Here is an 18,389-nt window from a genome sequence, read left to right as displayed (position 1 = left end):
ATGAACGCTATTCCCAAACAAAAACATCTCCACTCGTGTTTTATTAAAATTACAATTTATACAAAACAAGAGCACATATTCTCAGATATCAAAAATAAATACAGGCAAATAACAGTGTTTGCTTGTGTGTCTGTCTATGACCGGGAGAATATATTGTACAAGGTGTGTGTGTGTGTGTGTGTGTGTGTGTGTGTGTGTGTGCGTGTGTGTTGCTTGTGGGTCTTTCGGTGGATCTGAGGAAGGATCCCCTCAGGACAGACACCGTGGTGAATGGTCAAACTGGATTAGTTTGCACGTGCCAAGTAGCAACCTCTCCAATGTGACAGGTGGGCGCAACACAGACAGATAAACTAGTAAGTATAATTCATCTTAAGCAATGGTAAGTCTTTTGTTTACCTTTTCAGGATTTGGTTTCTCCAAATACTCAGAATCTATCTGACAATAGTGCCAAACTGGTAAACAAACCCACCCACTCATATCTCTATGCTTACACAAGTGTGTGTGTGTGTGTGTGTGTTTCACGACCCAGAGCTCACCAGTCTCTAATCTCAGTCATACTGGTTCCCTTGAAATCACTTCACTTCAGACTGACTCACAGACCTCTCACTGCTGGAGAAAAACAAGCCCAGCTCTGCAGTGGAGGGTGAGAGTAGAGGCCAGAGAGAGATGTACTTTGCCAGGATGCAGGCTCTGCAGTGGAGGGTGAGAGACAGTAGAGACTCCTCACTGGTGATGTACCAGAGAGAGGGCATCACTTCAGTCAGTCAGAGATGTGCTTCACTTTTCAGTGGAGGGTGAGAGAGACAGTAGAGATCCCTCACTGGTGATGTGATCCCAGAGAGGGCATCACAGAGAGTGGATCAGTCAGAGAGAGATGTGCTTCACCAGAGCACTGGCCCAGGCCTCATCAGCCGGGGGCTCAGGTAGGACCCATGCCTGGGGAACGGCACTTCCGTCTGGGTGCTCCTCTGGGACCAGGAACCTGTCCCACTCCCTCCTGGGAACAAACAGTCAGTGGTATGGTCAGACATTCTTCATATGAAAATCACATGTACAATTTACACCACATCGTTGTTCACGTCATATCGATTTCACACAATATCACAATATATCAACATGAACTGGGAAATGTAACGGTATATCTGAATTCTGAGTAATATGAGTATGGGAGGTCTGAGTAATAATGTGCTACCTGTCTCAATGACCCCAAGTCTGGCTTATAAAAAATACAAAATCAAAAAGTTACTTTTGAGTGAATACTGCCTACATCTTTTTCTTAACAAAACTCCTTAAACTGTTCAAGAGGAGGAGCTGGTTTGTTCAGCTGGGCCCTACTTCTATAGCAGCAGCAGGTCTTAATGCCTAAAGTACTCTACGCAAACCCAGTGTCTGTGTCCCAGTCTTCCAAACACAGTGTCTGTGAATGACTGCACTCAATTCCCATCCCATCCCAGTTTTCCAAACAGTGTCTTTGAATGACTACACTCAGTTCCCATCCCATCCCAGTCTTCCAAACACAGTGTCTGTGAATGACTGCACTCAATTCCCATCCCATCCCAGTTTTCCAAACAGTGTCTTTGAATGACTACACTCAGTTCCCATCCCATCCCAGTCTTCCAAACACAGTGTCTGTGAATGACTGCACTCAATTCCCATCCCATCCCAGTTTACCAAACAGTGTCTTTGAATGACTACACTCAGTCCCCATCCCATCCCAGTCTTCCAAACACAGTGAAAGAGGAAAAGAAAAAGCCCACCGTATCTGCACCAGGGCAGGTAAAGAAATCTCCGCCTGCAGATAAAAATCCTGGAAGGCGTGAAGGGGATGATCAGGAGGAACGTCATCTATATGGAGAAAGGAAAGAACCAGAACCCACTGAGTGAGACGGACTACAGGGCCCACGGTACCACCACAGCTCCACACTCAGCCATAGGCATCAATCTAACTCCATCCATTTTATTGTAATGTAATGCAATGCCATTTATTTATTTATTTATTTCAACAGGGACAGCAAACATTAATAAATGCATTGTGCAAGGTTGTAGCACATATATTGCTAATTTCCACCTGTAGTCCCTGGGCAGGTAGGTGGAACAATAAAATGAATGAATTACAATTCATTAGCATGGCTGCTCGTGTGCAAGGTCTCAAAAGCTTGAAAGCTTGACTGAGTCATATTTCTCCGGAGAATGTTATGAAATTGTATACATTAATACCATTACTGCTCATATTTTACAGTAAATGTGACTGATATGGAAATAAGGAAAGCCACACCCTCCGCTCCTCACCTCCAAAGAGCATGCCCTCCGCTCCTCACCTCCAAAGCCACACCCTCCGCTCCTCACCTCCAAAGAGCATGCCCTCCGCTCCTCACCTCCAAAGCCACACCCTCCGCTCCTCACCTCCAAAGAGCATGCCCTCCGCTCCTCACCTCCAAAGAGCATGCCCTCCGCTCCTCACCTCCAAAGAGCATGCCCTCCGCTCCTCACCTCCAAAGCCACACCCTCCGCTCCTCACCTCCAAAGAGCATGCCCTCCGCTCCTCACCTCCAAAGAGCATGCCCTCCGCTCCTCACCTCCAAAGCCACACCCTCCGCTCCTCACCTCCAAAGCCACACCCTCCGCTCCTCACCTCCAAAGAGCATGCCCTCCAAAGAGCATGCCCTCCGCTTCCTGCTTCTTCTGTAGGAACTTGTCACGCTCTTTCTTCTGTTGTTTCTCCAGGTCTCGCTTCCTCTCCTCCTCCTGTTCCCCCTCCAGCATGACGCGCAGGGCCTTCTCCTCAGCGTTGTAGACGGCCGTGCGCTTGGCAATCAGTGCACGCAGACGCTGCAGGTGACCCTCGAACACCTCGTCACTCTCCTTCTCAGGGTACACGCCTGAGGACAAGGCCATGTTCACACAGGACGTTCGTTTACTAGTCTGTAATGCTGGTTTATCTTATGCACAGGGACCTTAAACATTCTGACAGGCAGCAATGGAAAAACTACCACCATTGCAAATACTAACAGCAACAATGCTGATAATTCTAGTAAGAATAATAATATACAGTGATGGTCAAAAGCCTTTTGACCTTCACTGTAAATGAAATTAAAGCTGTTTGACACAGCATATTGCCTAAAAGATCCCCTTACCATAGTGAGGATATTTACAGTTATTACAGAGAGTATTATTTTTTTCCATAATGTCATTTTGTGTGATTATATGCTATGCCAATTTGTAGGCCAGGTGTCTGAAAACTGAATGAGGTCATACTTTAGAACTACCTTTCATACAGTAGAAACCACCTGCATGCAGTTGAAGCATGCAGTTGAAACTACACAAAATGTGTGTGAGTGAGAGAAAATTGCAGGAAATAGCCTACTGTAATTAGACAAGTAATAAATAAGTAATTGACTGTTAATCTGTTACTGTTTAGAGTTGTGTCCTTTACCTTTCCTGGAAGCTGCTTCCTTGCGGAGTTTTCGAAGTTTCTCCAGAGCCTTGAGGATATCCAGCATCTTTTTGGAGTCACTCTGCTTCTTCCTCACCTCAGAGAGTACAGAGTCGGCCGCCTTCTTCAGTTCTTCCTCCTGTTCAGTGCAGGTAGACAAGTGAAAGGATGACACAATGAAATACAATAGGTAGATATAATGAAACTAGTGTTTAAGGCTAATTGACCAGCATATGAAATTAGGAGTGACCACCATGCACAGACTTTATAACACAGAATGTGGGCAGCAGTATCACATTTTTCCTTCCAGTTATTGAGGCTATTGGGAGCATGTTCTTCAGTACACCATAGCACAACAGTTAGTCGCTAGTATCTGGTTCAATGGTCATACAGGCCAATTGTTGTGACATAGCGCCACCTGGTGTAAGTGGCCTCTTGCCCAATCTTACCCGCTTCTTCTCCTCCACTTTCAGAATGCGCTTCATCCTCCATTTATCGATGACCGCATGGCGTTCGGCCAGTCTCTCCTCTCGCTTTTGTTCTTCCTCAATTTGTTCAATTTTCTTCCTTCGAGTCCTTATTCTTTTCTTACGTATAGTCGCCAGCTTCTTTTTGATACTTGACACGGTCTCTGCGTCACTCAGGAAACTTAACTTCTCTTGAATGTTTTTCTTTAATCCTACAGCTTTGCTGTACGACTCTGTCCAGACGTCGTCATTCTCCAAATTAAGTTTTAAGGTCTGACAGAGGAGAGACAATTCTGACACGAGTTTGACAGCACCATATAGATCTTCTCTCATCTGACTCACGCTCGCCGTTTGAATTCTGCTTCTCTGCGGAAGGGTCTTATTCTTTCTCTTCAGCACGAAATTCTGTAACCACTGTTCATCTTGTTTTCTCTGCTTGGTCTCTTCGTCGAGCGGTGAGTGTTGTTCCAGTGGCTGATAACGTTGCTGGTGTCGAGGTTCATTGAAAGCATCGTTGAAACCTCTCTGACACATTTCGTTGTCTCTATTTGTTTGCCCAACAGTCTGAAACTCGGTGCTGGTGAAATGTATACGGGTATCCAAGGATCTGTTACTGTCTCTGTTTCTCTGAAGACCTGCGGTAGGTCCATGAGCCCAGTGGTTCGCGACCCCATCATTGTGGGACTCAAACTCAGGCTGTTGTGGTGCATTACAAGCATTGCGCTGTGCCTCGATGAACGCCGATATTTGGTTTGATTCTGGTTCACAAAATCCCGGCGGTGGTCTGGATGGATCAAACTCAAAGGGTGGAGGGTTCGGTGGACACAGCTGTCCCTCAAATACCGGGGGCGGCTGATACTGAGGCGGTGGGTATCCGTATCCCGCACTGCCTTGTCCCGGGGGTAGTGGTGGGAAAGGGTGCCACGGGGGTGCATTTGGTGGTTGAGAAGGTTGGTACATATTTGGTCCTGCCCAAAAATTAGGACCGGAGGAGTTATCAACGCTACCTGGTACAGCAGCCCGGGGCGGCTGATAAGGGGCTGGTGGAAATCCAGGAGATGGACCTTGGTAAAAAGGTCCGCCGAAATTGCTATCCATGTTAGGCGGATTCGTCGCCTGGTGCAGCTGAACGCTGGGTGTGTAGTATGGTGAGTTATCCATGTTTATGAATCCCACAAACAGCACATTCAAATTTGAAGAACAACTTAGTTGACTGAAGTCTGCAGTTGTCACGCCATTTTCTACCGGATGTTGTCTTCTATGGTGGTGCAACACAATTATGCGTCCTACTATCAAGCACACCCACATATTTAAAGTTCCCTGTAGACGTTTTCTAAGTCTACTTTGCCAAGGCCGCGTCAGATGTATGTCCAATCAGCAGGGGTGAAAGTAGTTTTTATTTCTTGGTGGTACTATAATATATAGTTATAATGCGCGCCCAGAGCGCGCGCCGAAAATTTCACTTAGCCTAATTATTTATTTATTTGTTTATTTACTGTATTATAGTCTACTTATCAAGCATTCACTAGGACTTCTTATCACTCTAGTATCACTCTTTAACCCACCTGCATCTGTTTTTGATTATGAATAAATTGCAAACACTTAATTTCAACATTTATTTATTTATTTAACCTAGTTACTCTGCTCGTTCCCACTTCCAATCAATTTTTTTTAATATAGGCTACTGTATATCATGAAACACGTTTCTTTGAGTCATGCCTTTTTATTTGGGAGACTGCAACATACTTCTGTCCGCTAAAACACTTTCATTATTGCTGCGCAAGATCTGGTTAAGCCGTACACGCACTGTCTGTCTCCTGTCTCTCCAGCGAAACACTGCACACATAAAACCAGAATAGGCTATTGAAACATCAACATATTTTTCTTTAGCCTGTATGTTTTTTTTATTTGGGAGACTTTCCAAGAAACGTCCGTCTGCTAAAACACTTTGGATACCAGTGCACGTTGGCGCAATTACTGTAGGCTACTGTACGCGCGCTATAGCTTGCTCGTTGTCTGTCCAGCTGCACGGGAGGTTTAGACACAATTCAGATACAGTTCAGAACGATGTATATGAAATATATTTTGGGGGAAACGTGTTGCTTCTGGTAATTTGACGTTAGCAGTTGTGTTGTCATGCTGAAAGTGCTATATTTTTCAGAGACAGTATAGTTTTCTTTCCGGTACGGCGTACCCTCTCCAAATATTTTAGTGGTACTCCGTACCGGCCAGTACCGGCTTACTTTCACCCCTGCCAATCAGTAAAACCGTGTGTTTCAAAAAGTGTTTGAATCAACAATTCATGTCCTGTTTCATGACATGCCTGTGTATGTATGAGCCTGCAGTGTAAAAGGCTGTCAGGAGTAAAATAAGTGATAGAGTAAATAAACAAGCTTATACACATTGTATTACTTTTTATTTAAACAATTTACATCTTGAGATACAGTTAGTATTCAGCACAGGTGCGAGTGGTTGGAGGTCTACACTGTTGGTGTGGGTCATTATAAAAGTAGAATTTCTCTACCGTTAAAAAAGGAGCACTGGTTACACAGAACCACTGACCAAAAATAACAGATTCCTTTACGGACTTTGTAACTACATATTCTATGTCATAACAGTCTCATTGAATGATGAGTACAGGGTTGAAACTATGGTATGGAAACTAAACGGAATTCAGACAAGTTATATTTCTGGATGAGACCCAATCCAGATCCGCTCTGCTACTGGCTATGTACTAGATCAGCTACTCATTACTGCTTACCAACCTGTGTAGTCTATGTAATAGGCAAGTTACAAAAAGTGTTAAAAATACTTGTTTTTTTTTTCTCTACTCAACAAATAAAAGTCTTTACATCTTTACAGTAGACATTAACAGTCTCCTCTATGAACAGAGGTAGAGTTAGGAATACTCTTGGTGATACAAGTCCCAACTTCAATATCATAATCCACGCCTTGTTTTTCTAGGGTACAAACTTCTCAGCAAACATCATGCTTATTCCAACGGAACTCAATGGAATTTGAGTCATAATCAGTTTTATGTTTTTCCCCTTCTGTAAGGGATAGTAGTATACAGTCCACAGTTTATTTACAATGAGGGATGATGTCTTCAAGACGGAAGTGTGAGTGTGTTCTGTGTGAGTGTGTTATTAGTTAGTTCTTTGCTGCATCAGCCAGTCTAGGCCAGTTCTCCTCCTCCACACCTGAGTCATACTCCTCTTCTGTGGAATCTTTTGCTGGATTCCTGTAAGGGTCCACACACACACACACACACACACACACACACACACACACACACACACACACAGGTTTATCTCAGGGACAACAACACCACAACAGAACCTCACATGCATATTCTCAACATGTAAGCCATAGTCACTTTCAGATGAAACACTTCCAGCTTATAAGCTTCCAGTTTATAAGATATAAGAGACTTTAAATAACTTTAAAAATAGCGTAAATTACCTAAATTGAATACACGCACATACAGTACACGCGCGCACGCACACACATGCACGCACACACACAGAATGTGTGGCCCTGAGAGTTGAGTCCTTCAGACTGGGCCTTGGCTCACATCAGTTGTGTCATTCTTCCTGTACTAATGTGACCCGGGTGTTACAATAGTGATCAGAGATAGTGTAGGAGGAGTCTGAGGAGTTTGGCAGAAAGCGCATGTAATGGCAGCCAGCAAGTCCAGATCTACGTAGTACGTTAGCCTCACCCCCTGATATCCTAAGACAAGTGCTAGCAACAGACACTAGCACCAGATATGGTTCATATAAATCTTTGCTAGCATATGTTTTAGCCTTCTTGTTAGCACACTCACATCCCATGTGTGAGGAAGACAGTTCAAGTCCTGTGTGGGACTGTCTATGCATTTTTTCCCTCCCCTACAAGAGATCCTTGCACCAAAATGTTTGAGAACCCACGGTTTAAACAAACGCTGGTTACAAGCGTACCTGATGTATGTGGCCGTGGCTTTCCCCTGGACGACCTCTTTGTTCAGCTCCACTGCCATGATGTCGGACTGAGGCACTTCAAACATGGGGTCCAGCAGCAGCTTCTCCTGGAGATAGAAAAAACGGGTCAGGAAATATATCAGCATACGCATTTTGATTTGACAAGTGTTATGGCATTATGCCATTTCGGTAGATTTTTATTTATTTACATATGTGTATCGATTGTTACATTATGTGTTGTGTACAATTATATTTTATGAGATCTGGTGGCTGAGGCAGCCAGTTGGCTGTATAGAATTCTTCCAAAGAAGCTTTCTAATGGCCGTTCTCGAAACATACGCCGCAACAATTAGCTTCCACTTTAATTAATGGAACTGGCTACACCGGACGCAAGAGCAGCACATATGTAAAAAAAAAACAAACAAACCAAAAACTTCTATTTCTATTTTTGTGTGGCACTTGTGCTCCAGGTACAGTGCGCCTCAGTGGCACCTTCAGTGTAGCACAGACCTCCGCATTCTATGGAACTGTGATTTGGAATGGCATGCAGCTGCCGTGTTCTGTTCTGGAATTCTCTCACCATTATGGAGCGAAGCCCTCGCGCTCCGGTCTTCCTCTCCAGAGCTAGTCTGGCGATGGCCCTCAGAGCATCAGGAGTCACATTCAGATCACACTGAAATGAACAAGAATCAATGGATGCACTTGGGTCATGGTTTGCTGGTTTTCTTATGTCAGTTACCCAGTTGTATAAACAACCTGTTGCTTTGACTATGACAGATTCAATTGTGGCCTTAAATCAGAATTCCTTTATAACTACTGGGTGGAGTATTATTAGATTAGATTATTATTACTAGATTATTTACTTTTGTCATCCTAGTGATAACCTGGTTCAGGCTGAAGAAAATATTTTCAGATGTCTGTACTGTTACTGTGTGTGGTGGTGGCAGTCTGGTGCATCTTACAGACAGGGAAACAAGGGGCATTAGCTATAGGTGGTACTTTCCCCATACTTAGTGATGTTGACAGACACACACCTTATCCATGCTGAAGTGTGTGTTAGGAAATGTTCACACACACCTTATCCATGCTGAAGAGGGCCTGGTACTGAGGTATCACTGCATTTTGGGGCTCGGTGAGGATCCGCACGAGCGTCTCCTCGTCCAGACTGTGCAGGGGCACCACCACGGGCAAGCGGCCCACAAACTCGGGGATCATGCCGAACTCAATGAGGTCACGCGCTTCCACGCCGCAGAGGAGCCGGTCCTTCTCCTGCAGCTCAAGCTCCACCCCGCTGGTCTCAGTCCCGCTGCTATTGGCCAGATCGGCTGCGGCCGCTGCACGGCGACCCTGACCAAGGCTGGAGGGCGTGCCGAAGCCCAGGTACTGTGGGACGACAGGTATGTGTCACGGGTGTTCAGAGGGTTATTATTTCAGTCGTACATTTCTAATTCAGTATTCAGTGATTTTTGATCAGAATGACACTGAGAGACATTTTCAGATGATTCTGAGGAATTCCTTTTGATTTTCCATCGCTTCGTCATCCAGATAGACAGCAAATTAAATTAAATTCTTCAAAGAGGAACTCTTATTAACCAACTCCCCCATCATGCAACAGGAGGTAAGTGAAACTTCTACCTTCTCGTTCTTTCTCCTGCTGATGATGCGGTCGAGGCCGTTGAAGGCCCCGGAGGCCACGAACAGGATGTTGGTGGTGTCCACCTGAACAGTTTCCCCCCTCAGCTTCCTGGAGTTCTTCTCCGGCACGCTGACCACGGTTCCCTCCAGCAGTTTCAGTAAACCCTGCAAACGCAATGCAATAACACTCATTATCCAGTATGTTACGGGCAACACACACACACACACACACCTCAAGGGAAACACTCATTCCAATCAAAGTAGAGCAAACCACAATCCAACAACAGTAGGAAGTGCTCTGTAGGGGCTTGTCTTTGACATGCTTCTTGTTATGTTTTGTTTCCATGACAACCATTACACTACACATCTCTCTGGAAAACAAGCTGTCAAATCAGCCCGAATAGTTTTTAATCATGCCCATCCTCAGTGGAGTTTAATCAAACCTAATCCCACGCTTTGCTTACATAACATGAATATTCATGACAATTTAATTATAGCAATATAATAATAGCTATTATCTGTGCTATCTGTCATAATAGTAACAGTTTATGTAGGAGCCATTTTGAGTTAAAATCAATCTAAGGGTCCGGACACTACTGACCTGCTGAACGCCCTCGCCGCCCACATCTCTGAGCTGGTGGATTCCTGGCACGCTGCCAATCTTGTCCACCTCGTCTAGGAACACGATGCCTGCGGAAGCACAGCATTCAGGACACACTGTATTCAACGATCACAGGACGAGACACAAACACGCAGAGAGATCTACCCACTGACCTGAGAGAGGACCAAGGAGGATCAATACTACAGACCAAGTGGTCATCCAGACACACTGGACAACAGCTAGACATGCCAGTGGGATAGTACTAGGGCAGTTGACAGCTACTCTCCATTGTAATACATGACAATACATGAACTTTACCACACTGCACAAACGTACAAACGTAATGTGTGTGTGTGTGTGTATATGAACATTACAACAGAAGGAGGGGGTTAAGAGTGCTTGCTGACTGACCTTGCTGGGCCTACTCCCAAACAAACACACACACACACGCACACACACTAAAACTAAAGCTTCCTTTGTTAAAATAGGAGGAGGAGGTGAAGAGTCCCTGCTTGCTGTCTCACCTTGCTGGGCCTTCTCCACCACATAGTTGGCGTCCTGCAGGAGTTTGGCGATGACAGACTCGATGTCCTCGCCCACGTAGCCGGCCTGCGTGAGAGTCGTGCAGTCGCAGATGGCAAAGGGGACGTCTAGACACCTGGCCAGTGTCTGAGCCAGCAGGGTCTTACCTGTGTGCGTGTGTGTGTGTGTTTGTGTGTGTGTGTGTGTTTGTGGTGTTTGGGGGGGAGAGAGAGAGAGAGAGTAAGTGTTACACCTGAAGTATTCTGCGGCCGCTACACGGCGACCCTGACCAAGGCTGGAGGGCGCGCCGAAGCCCAGGTACTGTGGGACGACAGGTGTGTGTTATGGGTGTTCAGAGGGTTATTATTTCAGTCGTACATTTCTAATTCGGTACATCAAGGGCTAGTGGTGTCACAGTGTCTCTTTGGAGTTCCAGGTTAAAGGTACACCTGACCTGACAGGTAGGTACAGTCCGCAAATGTTGACGCTGGTCTCACCTGACCCTGTGGGGCCCAGTAGGACGATGTTGCTCTTCTCCAGCCTGATTTCAGTGGGGGTGGAGTCTAAGATGTCTCCTCCCCTCTGCTCATGGACGCTCGCTTGCGCCCCCTGCTGCTGCACGGAGGCCCCCAGTGCATTGCCATGGGGACTGATGCCGGCGATCTGTAACAGCTCTGTGTAGAAAGAGGGAGGGAGGAAGGGTGGTTGATTTACGTAAGCCAAGGTCAGTACTGCAGCATTCAATACCGATCACTGCAGACAAAGCACACAAAATCAATAATCAAGTCCTGGCTGGCCAATGGGAGGGAGGACTCAGACTCTGGCTTTAAAGCATTGCATCCGACTACAGCACAGAAACACTGGGTTTTTATGAGTTTGCTCTCTGTTCATAGTGTTCTACTGAGACAGTGCCAATAATGTTCACATGAACATGCCAGATACAGTCTCAGGCTAGGAGAAAAAAAAAAAGCTAAAAGATGCTTTAAAAGACATAGCTGAAGTAATCGGCAATGATTCCACATTGAAATAAATAACCGATTCGCTTAAAACAGCAAAATGTGAATTTATTAATTAAATGAATCAATGCGTATGCATTAACATGCAATTGACACTGAGAATTTATGTTTTTTTTTTTTTTTTCAAACCCAGGCATCCTGTCCACCCCTATTACATAATTACCACAACCTACATGTTTGGAATTGATTGACAGAGCAGCATGAGAGTAGCCAGCTTGTTCCTCCACATAATAACATGATCCACTTGTGGGTCTATTAATACAGAGATGCTTGTAGTGTTTCTTAGAGCAGCTCTGGCTGGTAAGCAGTCAAGGTGTATAGTTACAATTTAAGGGTTACAGGAGCACTAGTGGCAAGACCAAACCAGGCCTCCTGTCCACAACTCAGATTTTAAACATTGATTACGTATGACTAAGGTGAATTTATCCTTTATACTTGATAGTTTTACTATAATACTTTATATAGCATTGTTTTTTCTCAGTCACTTTTTGTCTGCTGTTTTTCACATTATTGATTGCTAATGCACACAGTCACACATGACACAGGTGCTCTATTGAGGCGTCATACATGTTCTCTAAATTGAAAACGTTTAGACATTAGTTCACTACTTGTAGTCAGTGTTGAATCAGTTGTAGTATGTAATCTGTCTTGTATAATTATATACTTGCAAATAATTCTAAAAACACTTTTTCTTGAAAGAACTGCTTTACTGTAACACAGTCTGGTCTTTTTGTATTCATTATGACAATGAATTGCATGGTTTGGCAACAGACTGCATTATAAACAGTACTGTAAAAGTACACAGTAAATATGAATCCTGTCTGATTCTGCAGTAATATCAACTTTTTACAGTAATGTCTAACTTTTTACTGGTGAAATGTAAAATACGCCAAACAGAACAACTGCAGTCTTGTGCATTTTCATGAGAGCATGCTTACAGTAAACGTATACTGACAACATCACAATTTTGGCGATGTTGTTCATAACGGTGACACAGGAACTTTTCATTACGATTACACAGATACACTACTCACAAAAAGTTAGGGGTATATGGCTTTCGGGTGAAATTACTGTAAATAAAGTACTGAAACACTGAACTGTTGGACATGCACATTCAAAAGTTTAGAGAAGGTCACATTAAGTTCACCTGTAAAAGTTATAGTGGATTTTAGGATTTTAGTGGATTTTCCCCCGAAAGCCGAATATCACTGACTTTCTGTGAGTAGTGTATGTTGATTGGCATACATATTTGCTTTTGAAATAACTAAACTAAACTAAACTAAACTAAACTAAACTAAACTAAACATTATGAACAAGTTATGTGCAGGTAACCCACTGTGTGTTTTGAGAATTGCACTTACTGTTGGGCAAACATTAATGCTGAATCGAGAAATACACCAAAGTGACTGAGAAAAACTGTAATAGCCATCAACATAAACAGCAATGTCTAAATGTTTAAAAGCATAATGTTTAAAAGCAGTCATTATTAAACCAAGTCATAAGAAATGTATATTTTCAATTAATCTACTAATAGTTAAAAGCATAAGCTTCCCACAATTAAGGCTCCTCTCAATTACAAGAATTAGTGACATTAATTCAGTTCTAAGCAGCTTGAAACCACTTATCAATCCTAAACTAACTACAGAGATAGATAAAATGTGGTGTTAAGATTGAACATGTCTTTGGCATTTGTGCAACAGTTAGCTGCAGGCACATTCAAGTAATAGCAGTGGCAATCCATTTTAGGTTTCTTTTTTTTTCTACAGAGCACCAGAGCCGTGACTGAATAAGAAAAAAAGTCATCATTTTAATTCTTTCTGGTCACTGGTATCCTGTCGCACTGTCAATGAAACCTCATATAGGAAACACATTGGCATGGCTTTGGCCCTGGGCATTGGCTTCATTATGGCAGATTTCAATTTCTGGGTAAATTATCACTTTAAAAATGATAACTCAAACAGAAGCAAAGGTCTGTGTGAGACATAAACAAAGCACAGAGCTGGGGGTTGGGGTTGCCACACACTTACTTGTGAATCTGTACTCATCTTCACGTCTTCGTATCTCTATCTCTACAGAAACAGGACCAAAGGTAAAGACAAGCGGCAAAATAAACTCTAGCAATAACAACCAGCTTGTTTGTGCCTTCCACCCAGTCTGCTGTCAATTAAACAGGACAAAATGAGTTACACTCTACAATTCTGTACAAATGCCAAACCGCACTGAGCAATGAGAATAAGTGGACGAACAGACACCTCACCGTTAGCTGTTATTTAGCCTACCGTGTAGACTTCCTGAATGGTTACATAATATCAAACACATTAGCTCTGGTCAGCGGTCAAACATGTGTAATGGTGTTGGGTCACCGATCCGAGTCCTAAAGACGACGGTCATAATTGTTTCTGTCTTCACTGCCACTGCTGAAATACAGTGGACCTTGCAGATTTGACCTTTGGCTGCTAACAGGACATTAAGGGATGTAGGCCCATGAAGGTACTGCACAAAGGAAGATTTTGATTCAGAATTTTTTTATATATATAAATGTACAGTATAGAACCTAGAAACCCCAGAGAAACACAGAGAGAAGTCTATGGTCTGAGTTTCACTCGGTGTTGTAATGTATAAATAACTCTCTCTGCTCTGCTTTGGTAGAAGAACTAGCCACCCTGGGACTCCCAGGCCCAGCTGCTCATACTGAGGAGGACGTGAAAGAGGGAGGGGAAGTCCAGGCTCAGAAAGGAAGCACTGCCATAATCACACAGCTGTCAAAAAACAATTCAGAATCTAATGGCCAATTGAAATGTTCTACGTCGCCACAGAATTTGGTGGGTTTCTTAAAAACGTGCTAATTAGCACAACTTGGATGGTACCTAGAGCTACTGGGTGAAACCATCAGTCAAATGTGTGTGCGGTAAAGGACATGAGTGTCCAAACCCTGACCCTTGACTTCCTCTGCCCTCTGGGGCATTAGGGGCGCTCCGAGGGAATTACCTACCACGAGGCGTGATGGAGTTGTGCTTCTCTGTTTCTGTGGGCTTTCGAGTTACTGGAGGGATGTTGTTGTAGATCCTCTTGTAGTGATTGTAGACAGCCACAGACAAGACCTTCTTGGCATGGCTCTGTCCAACAACATACTTATCCAGGTATGCATAGATCTGAAGCAGGATGTAATGGCAGACAATTAATACAGTAGTTTACTACTCAAAGAAACTTGAAAGCACTGTATGTGATGTCAAAACAGCTTTGCAGCGTGTATGTATGTGTGTGTGTATGGTTTCAAAGCAATTGGCAAATAGACACAAAAAGCTAAACATGTTATAGCTTCATTGTAGGTTCAATCCTGAGAGGGTGATGTACACAAAAATGTCTCACTCTGTCTATCTCTCTGTCACACACACATGAGCTGCTTTCAGACACGTCCTCCGCAGTATATGTGGGGCTTTGTCAAATTTGAGGTCCGACCCTTCGGGTGATTCAGATATGATGCTAACGCGCGCATGAACAGAATCTCTGCGTGGTTGAACGGGTTGGCAAGATTATTTACATAATGTCCGTCAGAAATACTGGAGGGGAGTAGTGTAAGAGCCGGCTAAGTTCGGAATTCCAAATAGTCGGTTATGTTGTTCAGATATATGGCCCAACCGCTTGACATCCGCAGAACATGCGGACTTACACCTAGGTCTGAAAGCAGCTAATTTAAAAAGCCACTACAACGTATGAGGATATAAGTCTTCATTAATAAAATCTAATCAAAATCTTTCACTCAAATCAAATATGGGATAGAAAACAGACTTTTCAGCAAACAGTGTTTTAGCAAAACTACATTTCAAGGTCAGACGTGTGCCGTCAAGGTCAGACTGTGGGCCGTTTCCCCCTCACACAGGTGCAGCCAGCGATACCTTCTTAGGGGGTGGGGGAGGTTTTTGCTGGAAAGACAGTTTCACCGCCTCGGCCGCTGTCTCAGGATCTTTCAGGCTTTTCTTAGTATCCGCCTCAGACAGCACCACAAAGAAATGGTGGCACTTCTCACATTTCACAAAACGTGTGGAGGCTGGCAAGGAGAGAAAAAAATTTTTAGTTTGTAGATAGTAGACAAAGGACAAAAGTGTCTGTTTAAAATTGCCTAAGTTGAGAATTCTATTTACACTTAATTTTAAAATGAAGATGCAATGAAAGGCTTGTTGCCAGCCAATAGGTCACATTATGTGTGGTTGGAGAGATATACCTAGAAATACTTCCTGTGACTTGGACAACTGCCCAGAACAAACCTGACATAATTTATTCATTCCCAAGTCTGTATCTAGTTGCCTAAAACTGCCTAAACTCATTCCATTTCCCTAATGCGTGTCCCTTCGAGGAGGCTCATGAACTTCAAATGGATTTGAAACTCAGACCATCCTAAGCCCCAATGCTATAGTCATCCTCTCATTCCAAATCAGCATAAACGAAGCTAACAAATCCATCACTACCCGATGGAGCTGATGGAACACGGACCTGACATCACACACATACATACACACACACACACACACACACACACACACACACACACACAGATAACAATCTTGGATAAATGCCAGTGTATTCAGAGCCAACAGATTCCTTCATTTTGTGCCTCTCTGATTTCACCTGTGCTTTTAAATGTGCTTCGACTAGAGGGTCATAACATCCCTGACTCTCTAATCCACAGCTTTTCCTGTCCTGTATGAGCCAGCTGTCATGTCCATTAGATTACAGAGTGAGCGCTCCACCTTGGGAGGGAACACATCAGCTGGTTGGGGGTTATGTAAAGGGAGCAGTATTTTTAGACCCAAACAATTCCACCTCCAGTAACCACGCCAACAGTTTGACATACTCCACACAGACATGCTATGGTGCAAAACCAATCCAACTGGAGAAGGGGGTCAGTGCATTACAAACGTACACTGTCCAGGGGGAAGGGGGGACTGGGTCATATTACGTTACGTGTTCTCAGTGAAGCCAAGCTTGGTGGATGGTGCCCCATAAGGCAGTTGACCTCAAAGCTCTAATGATCTAAGGCACATCTAAGGTAGACACAGTCGGCTCCTACCAAGGACTATGTCAAAAGATTTAGTAAGCTTTAAGCATGGTTGAAATGGTCTCATACCAGATGCAGAATAATGACATACTTGCAGTGTGACAATTTGGTAATGAATGCACTGTGCATTAGTGTGGTGGTGGAATTGCAAACACTCACAGACAAACGTTTCCACGTGTGTGCAGAGGTCCCCACACTTAGGACAGCGGAGCTGACTGCCTCCTTTACCAGTGGTCCCAGAACCAGAGCGCTTTCCGCTGCCATCACTTACAGATTTCTGTCCAGAACAGCAGAAGATATGTCCAAAATTGAATACAGCTTTCCATCAAAACCAAAAACATATCCAATAGACTAGATAAATGACGACAATGGCAATGTCAGTGACAATAACAGTTATGCAACTTCACAAACGTACTTTTCCTCCGTCCCCAGCACCATTGTTTGTCGTGTTGTCCTTTGAAGCAAAGTAGACAGAGGTCTCGGAGAAAGACCGCACTGGGATTCTGCGCGACAGGCGGGCCTCATGTGCGCTGGGTCTACGTTTAGAAAGCAGCTGGACCCTAGACCCTGAAAGTCCTGCGTCAAAAAAACAGTGACCGTGAATAATCTGTGATTTTTTTATTTTATTTTACTTAACACTACATGTAAAATTGTGGCGCTCACAAGTAACCTCGACTTCTGTCAGTTAGCCTAAGCGTTGATAACAAATGAAAACTAAAGCAATGCTGTTGACACTGTTGAGCAAATCTGGTTCATGCCTGCTTTACGTTAGAATTTCCTTGTAACCGTAACTATAGACGCGTTTTCCCTCAGACCAATGTCTCTGTGAGATTTCAAGTTTTATTATGAAACATCAAATTACACTGACACAGACATTCTCTGACTGACAGCTAACGTTCATAACGTCGTTTCAGTGTAGCGTTAACACTGGTTAGCTGCTAACTAGCTTAACATGTTAGGCTTATTACAACAACAGTTATCCAAAAGGTCAGTCAACATTAATACGCAACCCAGTAGTTAGCAGTTGAAAGGTAAATCCTCTGGTTTACCGTGACATGGTAATAAACGAAAGATTCCCCGGCAAGACTATAACAAAAAGTGTTCACTCAGGTGGCAGTGAAAGTGAGGATGTTGTTGTTGGCTTACCTTTATGAGCAGAATTTATAAGAAGCAGTCTTGCTGCAGATGTGCAAGCACACGACATGTTTCCTTCGTGGCTCAGGTGAAAATGAAAAGGAAAAAAACTAAAATAAATGTCTAAACATCTGCATTAACACAATATATTCCTGTGTCATTTAACAAGCTTAGCATTAGCTTATCAAAGCACAGTTGTGCAGAATGTAACCAGCGGGACCACGGCTAATGGTTGCTTGTTAGCAGGTGGTGGGAGGAGGAAGAGAACGTTCTGTTCCTTCCTTCCTGTTTCCCACTGTTGTGTTTGTACTCTGGTTCGAGCAGTGACAGTTTTTACAGCCAACGTGCAATGTCCAACGCAACGTGCAGTCAAAAATGCAAACATACAAAAGAGAGTGCACTTTTTTTTTACCTCGTTAGTATCATTGGATAACCATCTTAATTGTCTGAAACTTAACTGTTAAAAACAGAGGTCAGGTCAAAAAATGTCATCAACGTCGCCGCACCTGAGCATCCCTGAGTTAAGATGGGTTATCTATGAACAATTTTCAATTTCACTAACATGT

The 18,389-nt window shown here is 43.7% G+C and overlaps 2 protein-coding genes across 4 annotated transcripts; both read right to left on the bottom strand.

The window, feature by feature from the left end:
• Positions 1-10: 10 nt before the first annotated feature.
• Positions 11-5,155, bottom strand: pdcd7 (programmed cell death 7). Of its 2 annotated transcripts, none has more exons than XM_048232257.1 (5): positions 3,883-5,155; positions 3,434-3,572; positions 2,649-2,879; positions 1,758-1,845; positions 11-997 (listed from the first exon to the last, which is right to left on the bottom strand). In XM_048232257.1, the coding sequence occupies exons 1-5, from the start codon at positions 5,059-5,061 to the stop codon at positions 865-867; spliced, it is 1,770 nt and encodes a 589-aa protein (XP_048088214.1). In that variant the 5' UTR covers positions 5,062-5,155; the 3' UTR covers positions 11-864. The 2 variants fall into 2 exon arrangements, 1 of the variants encoding a protein (XP_048088214.1); XR_007192255.1 differs by having other exon boundaries at positions 975-997; positions 1,758-2,563; positions 2,665-2,879.
• A 1,144-nt stretch (positions 5,156-6,299) lies between these two features.
• clpxa (caseinolytic mitochondrial matrix peptidase chaperone subunit Xa) lies at positions 6,300-18,129 on the bottom strand. Of its 2 annotated transcripts, XM_048231531.1 has the most exons (14): positions 17,836-18,129; positions 17,105-17,265; positions 16,849-16,966; positions 15,530-15,681; positions 14,626-14,785; positions 13,661-13,702; positions 11,115-11,291; positions 10,620-10,784; positions 10,096-10,184; positions 9,495-9,659; positions 8,937-9,242; positions 8,440-8,532; positions 7,860-7,966; positions 6,300-7,141 (listed from the first exon to the last, which is right to left on the bottom strand). In XM_048231531.1, exons 1-14 carry the CDS (start codon positions 17,891-17,893, stop codon positions 7,051-7,053), a joined length of 1,884 nt encoding a protein of 627 aa, XP_048087488.1. In that variant the 5' UTR covers positions 17,894-18,129; the 3' UTR covers positions 6,300-7,050. The 2 variants fall into 2 exon arrangements, with proteins under 2 accessions (XP_048087488.1, XP_048087490.1); XM_048231533.1 differs by lacking the exon at positions 13,661-13,702.
• Positions 18,130-18,389: the final 260 nt, after the last annotated feature.

The sequence above is a fragment of the Alosa alosa genome, chromosome 21 (assembly GCF_017589495.1).
Source record: "Alosa alosa isolate M-15738 ecotype Scorff River chromosome 21, AALO_Geno_1.1, whole genome shotgun sequence".
Lineage (NCBI taxonomy): Eukaryota > Metazoa > Chordata > Actinopteri > Clupeiformes > Clupeidae > Alosa > Alosa alosa.
The sequence above is the reverse complement of the archived record's forward strand: the minus strand, read 5'-3'. Positions and strand labels throughout refer to the sequence as shown.

Bases quoted from the DNA above. Each gene is read 5' to 3' on its own strand.
- pdcd7 (XM_048232257.1), bottom strand. From the start codon at position 5,061: ATGGATAACTCACCATACTACACACCCAGCGTTCAGCTGCACCAGGCG. The intron at 3,573-3,882 runs GTAAGATTGGGC...TGCACTGAACAG, and splicing joins AAGTGGAGGAGAAGAAGCGG to GAGGAAGAACTGAAGAAGGC. The intron at 1,846-2,648 runs GGCATGCTCTTT...TTCTCCATATAG, and splicing joins GGAGGGCATGCTCTTTGGAG to ATGACGTTCCTCCTGATCAT.
- clpxa (XM_048231531.1), bottom strand. From the start codon at position 17,893: ATGTCGTGTGCTTGCACATCTGCAGCAAGACTGCTTCTTATAAATTCT. The intron at 16,967-17,104 runs GTACGTTTGTGA...TGTTCTGGACAG, and splicing joins GTGCTGGGGACGGAGGAAAA to AAATCTGTAAGTGATGGCAG. The intron at 8,533-8,936 runs GTGTGTGTGAAC...TGTTCATTTCAG, and splicing joins CCCTCTTCAGCATGGATAAG to TGTGATCTGAATGTGACTCC.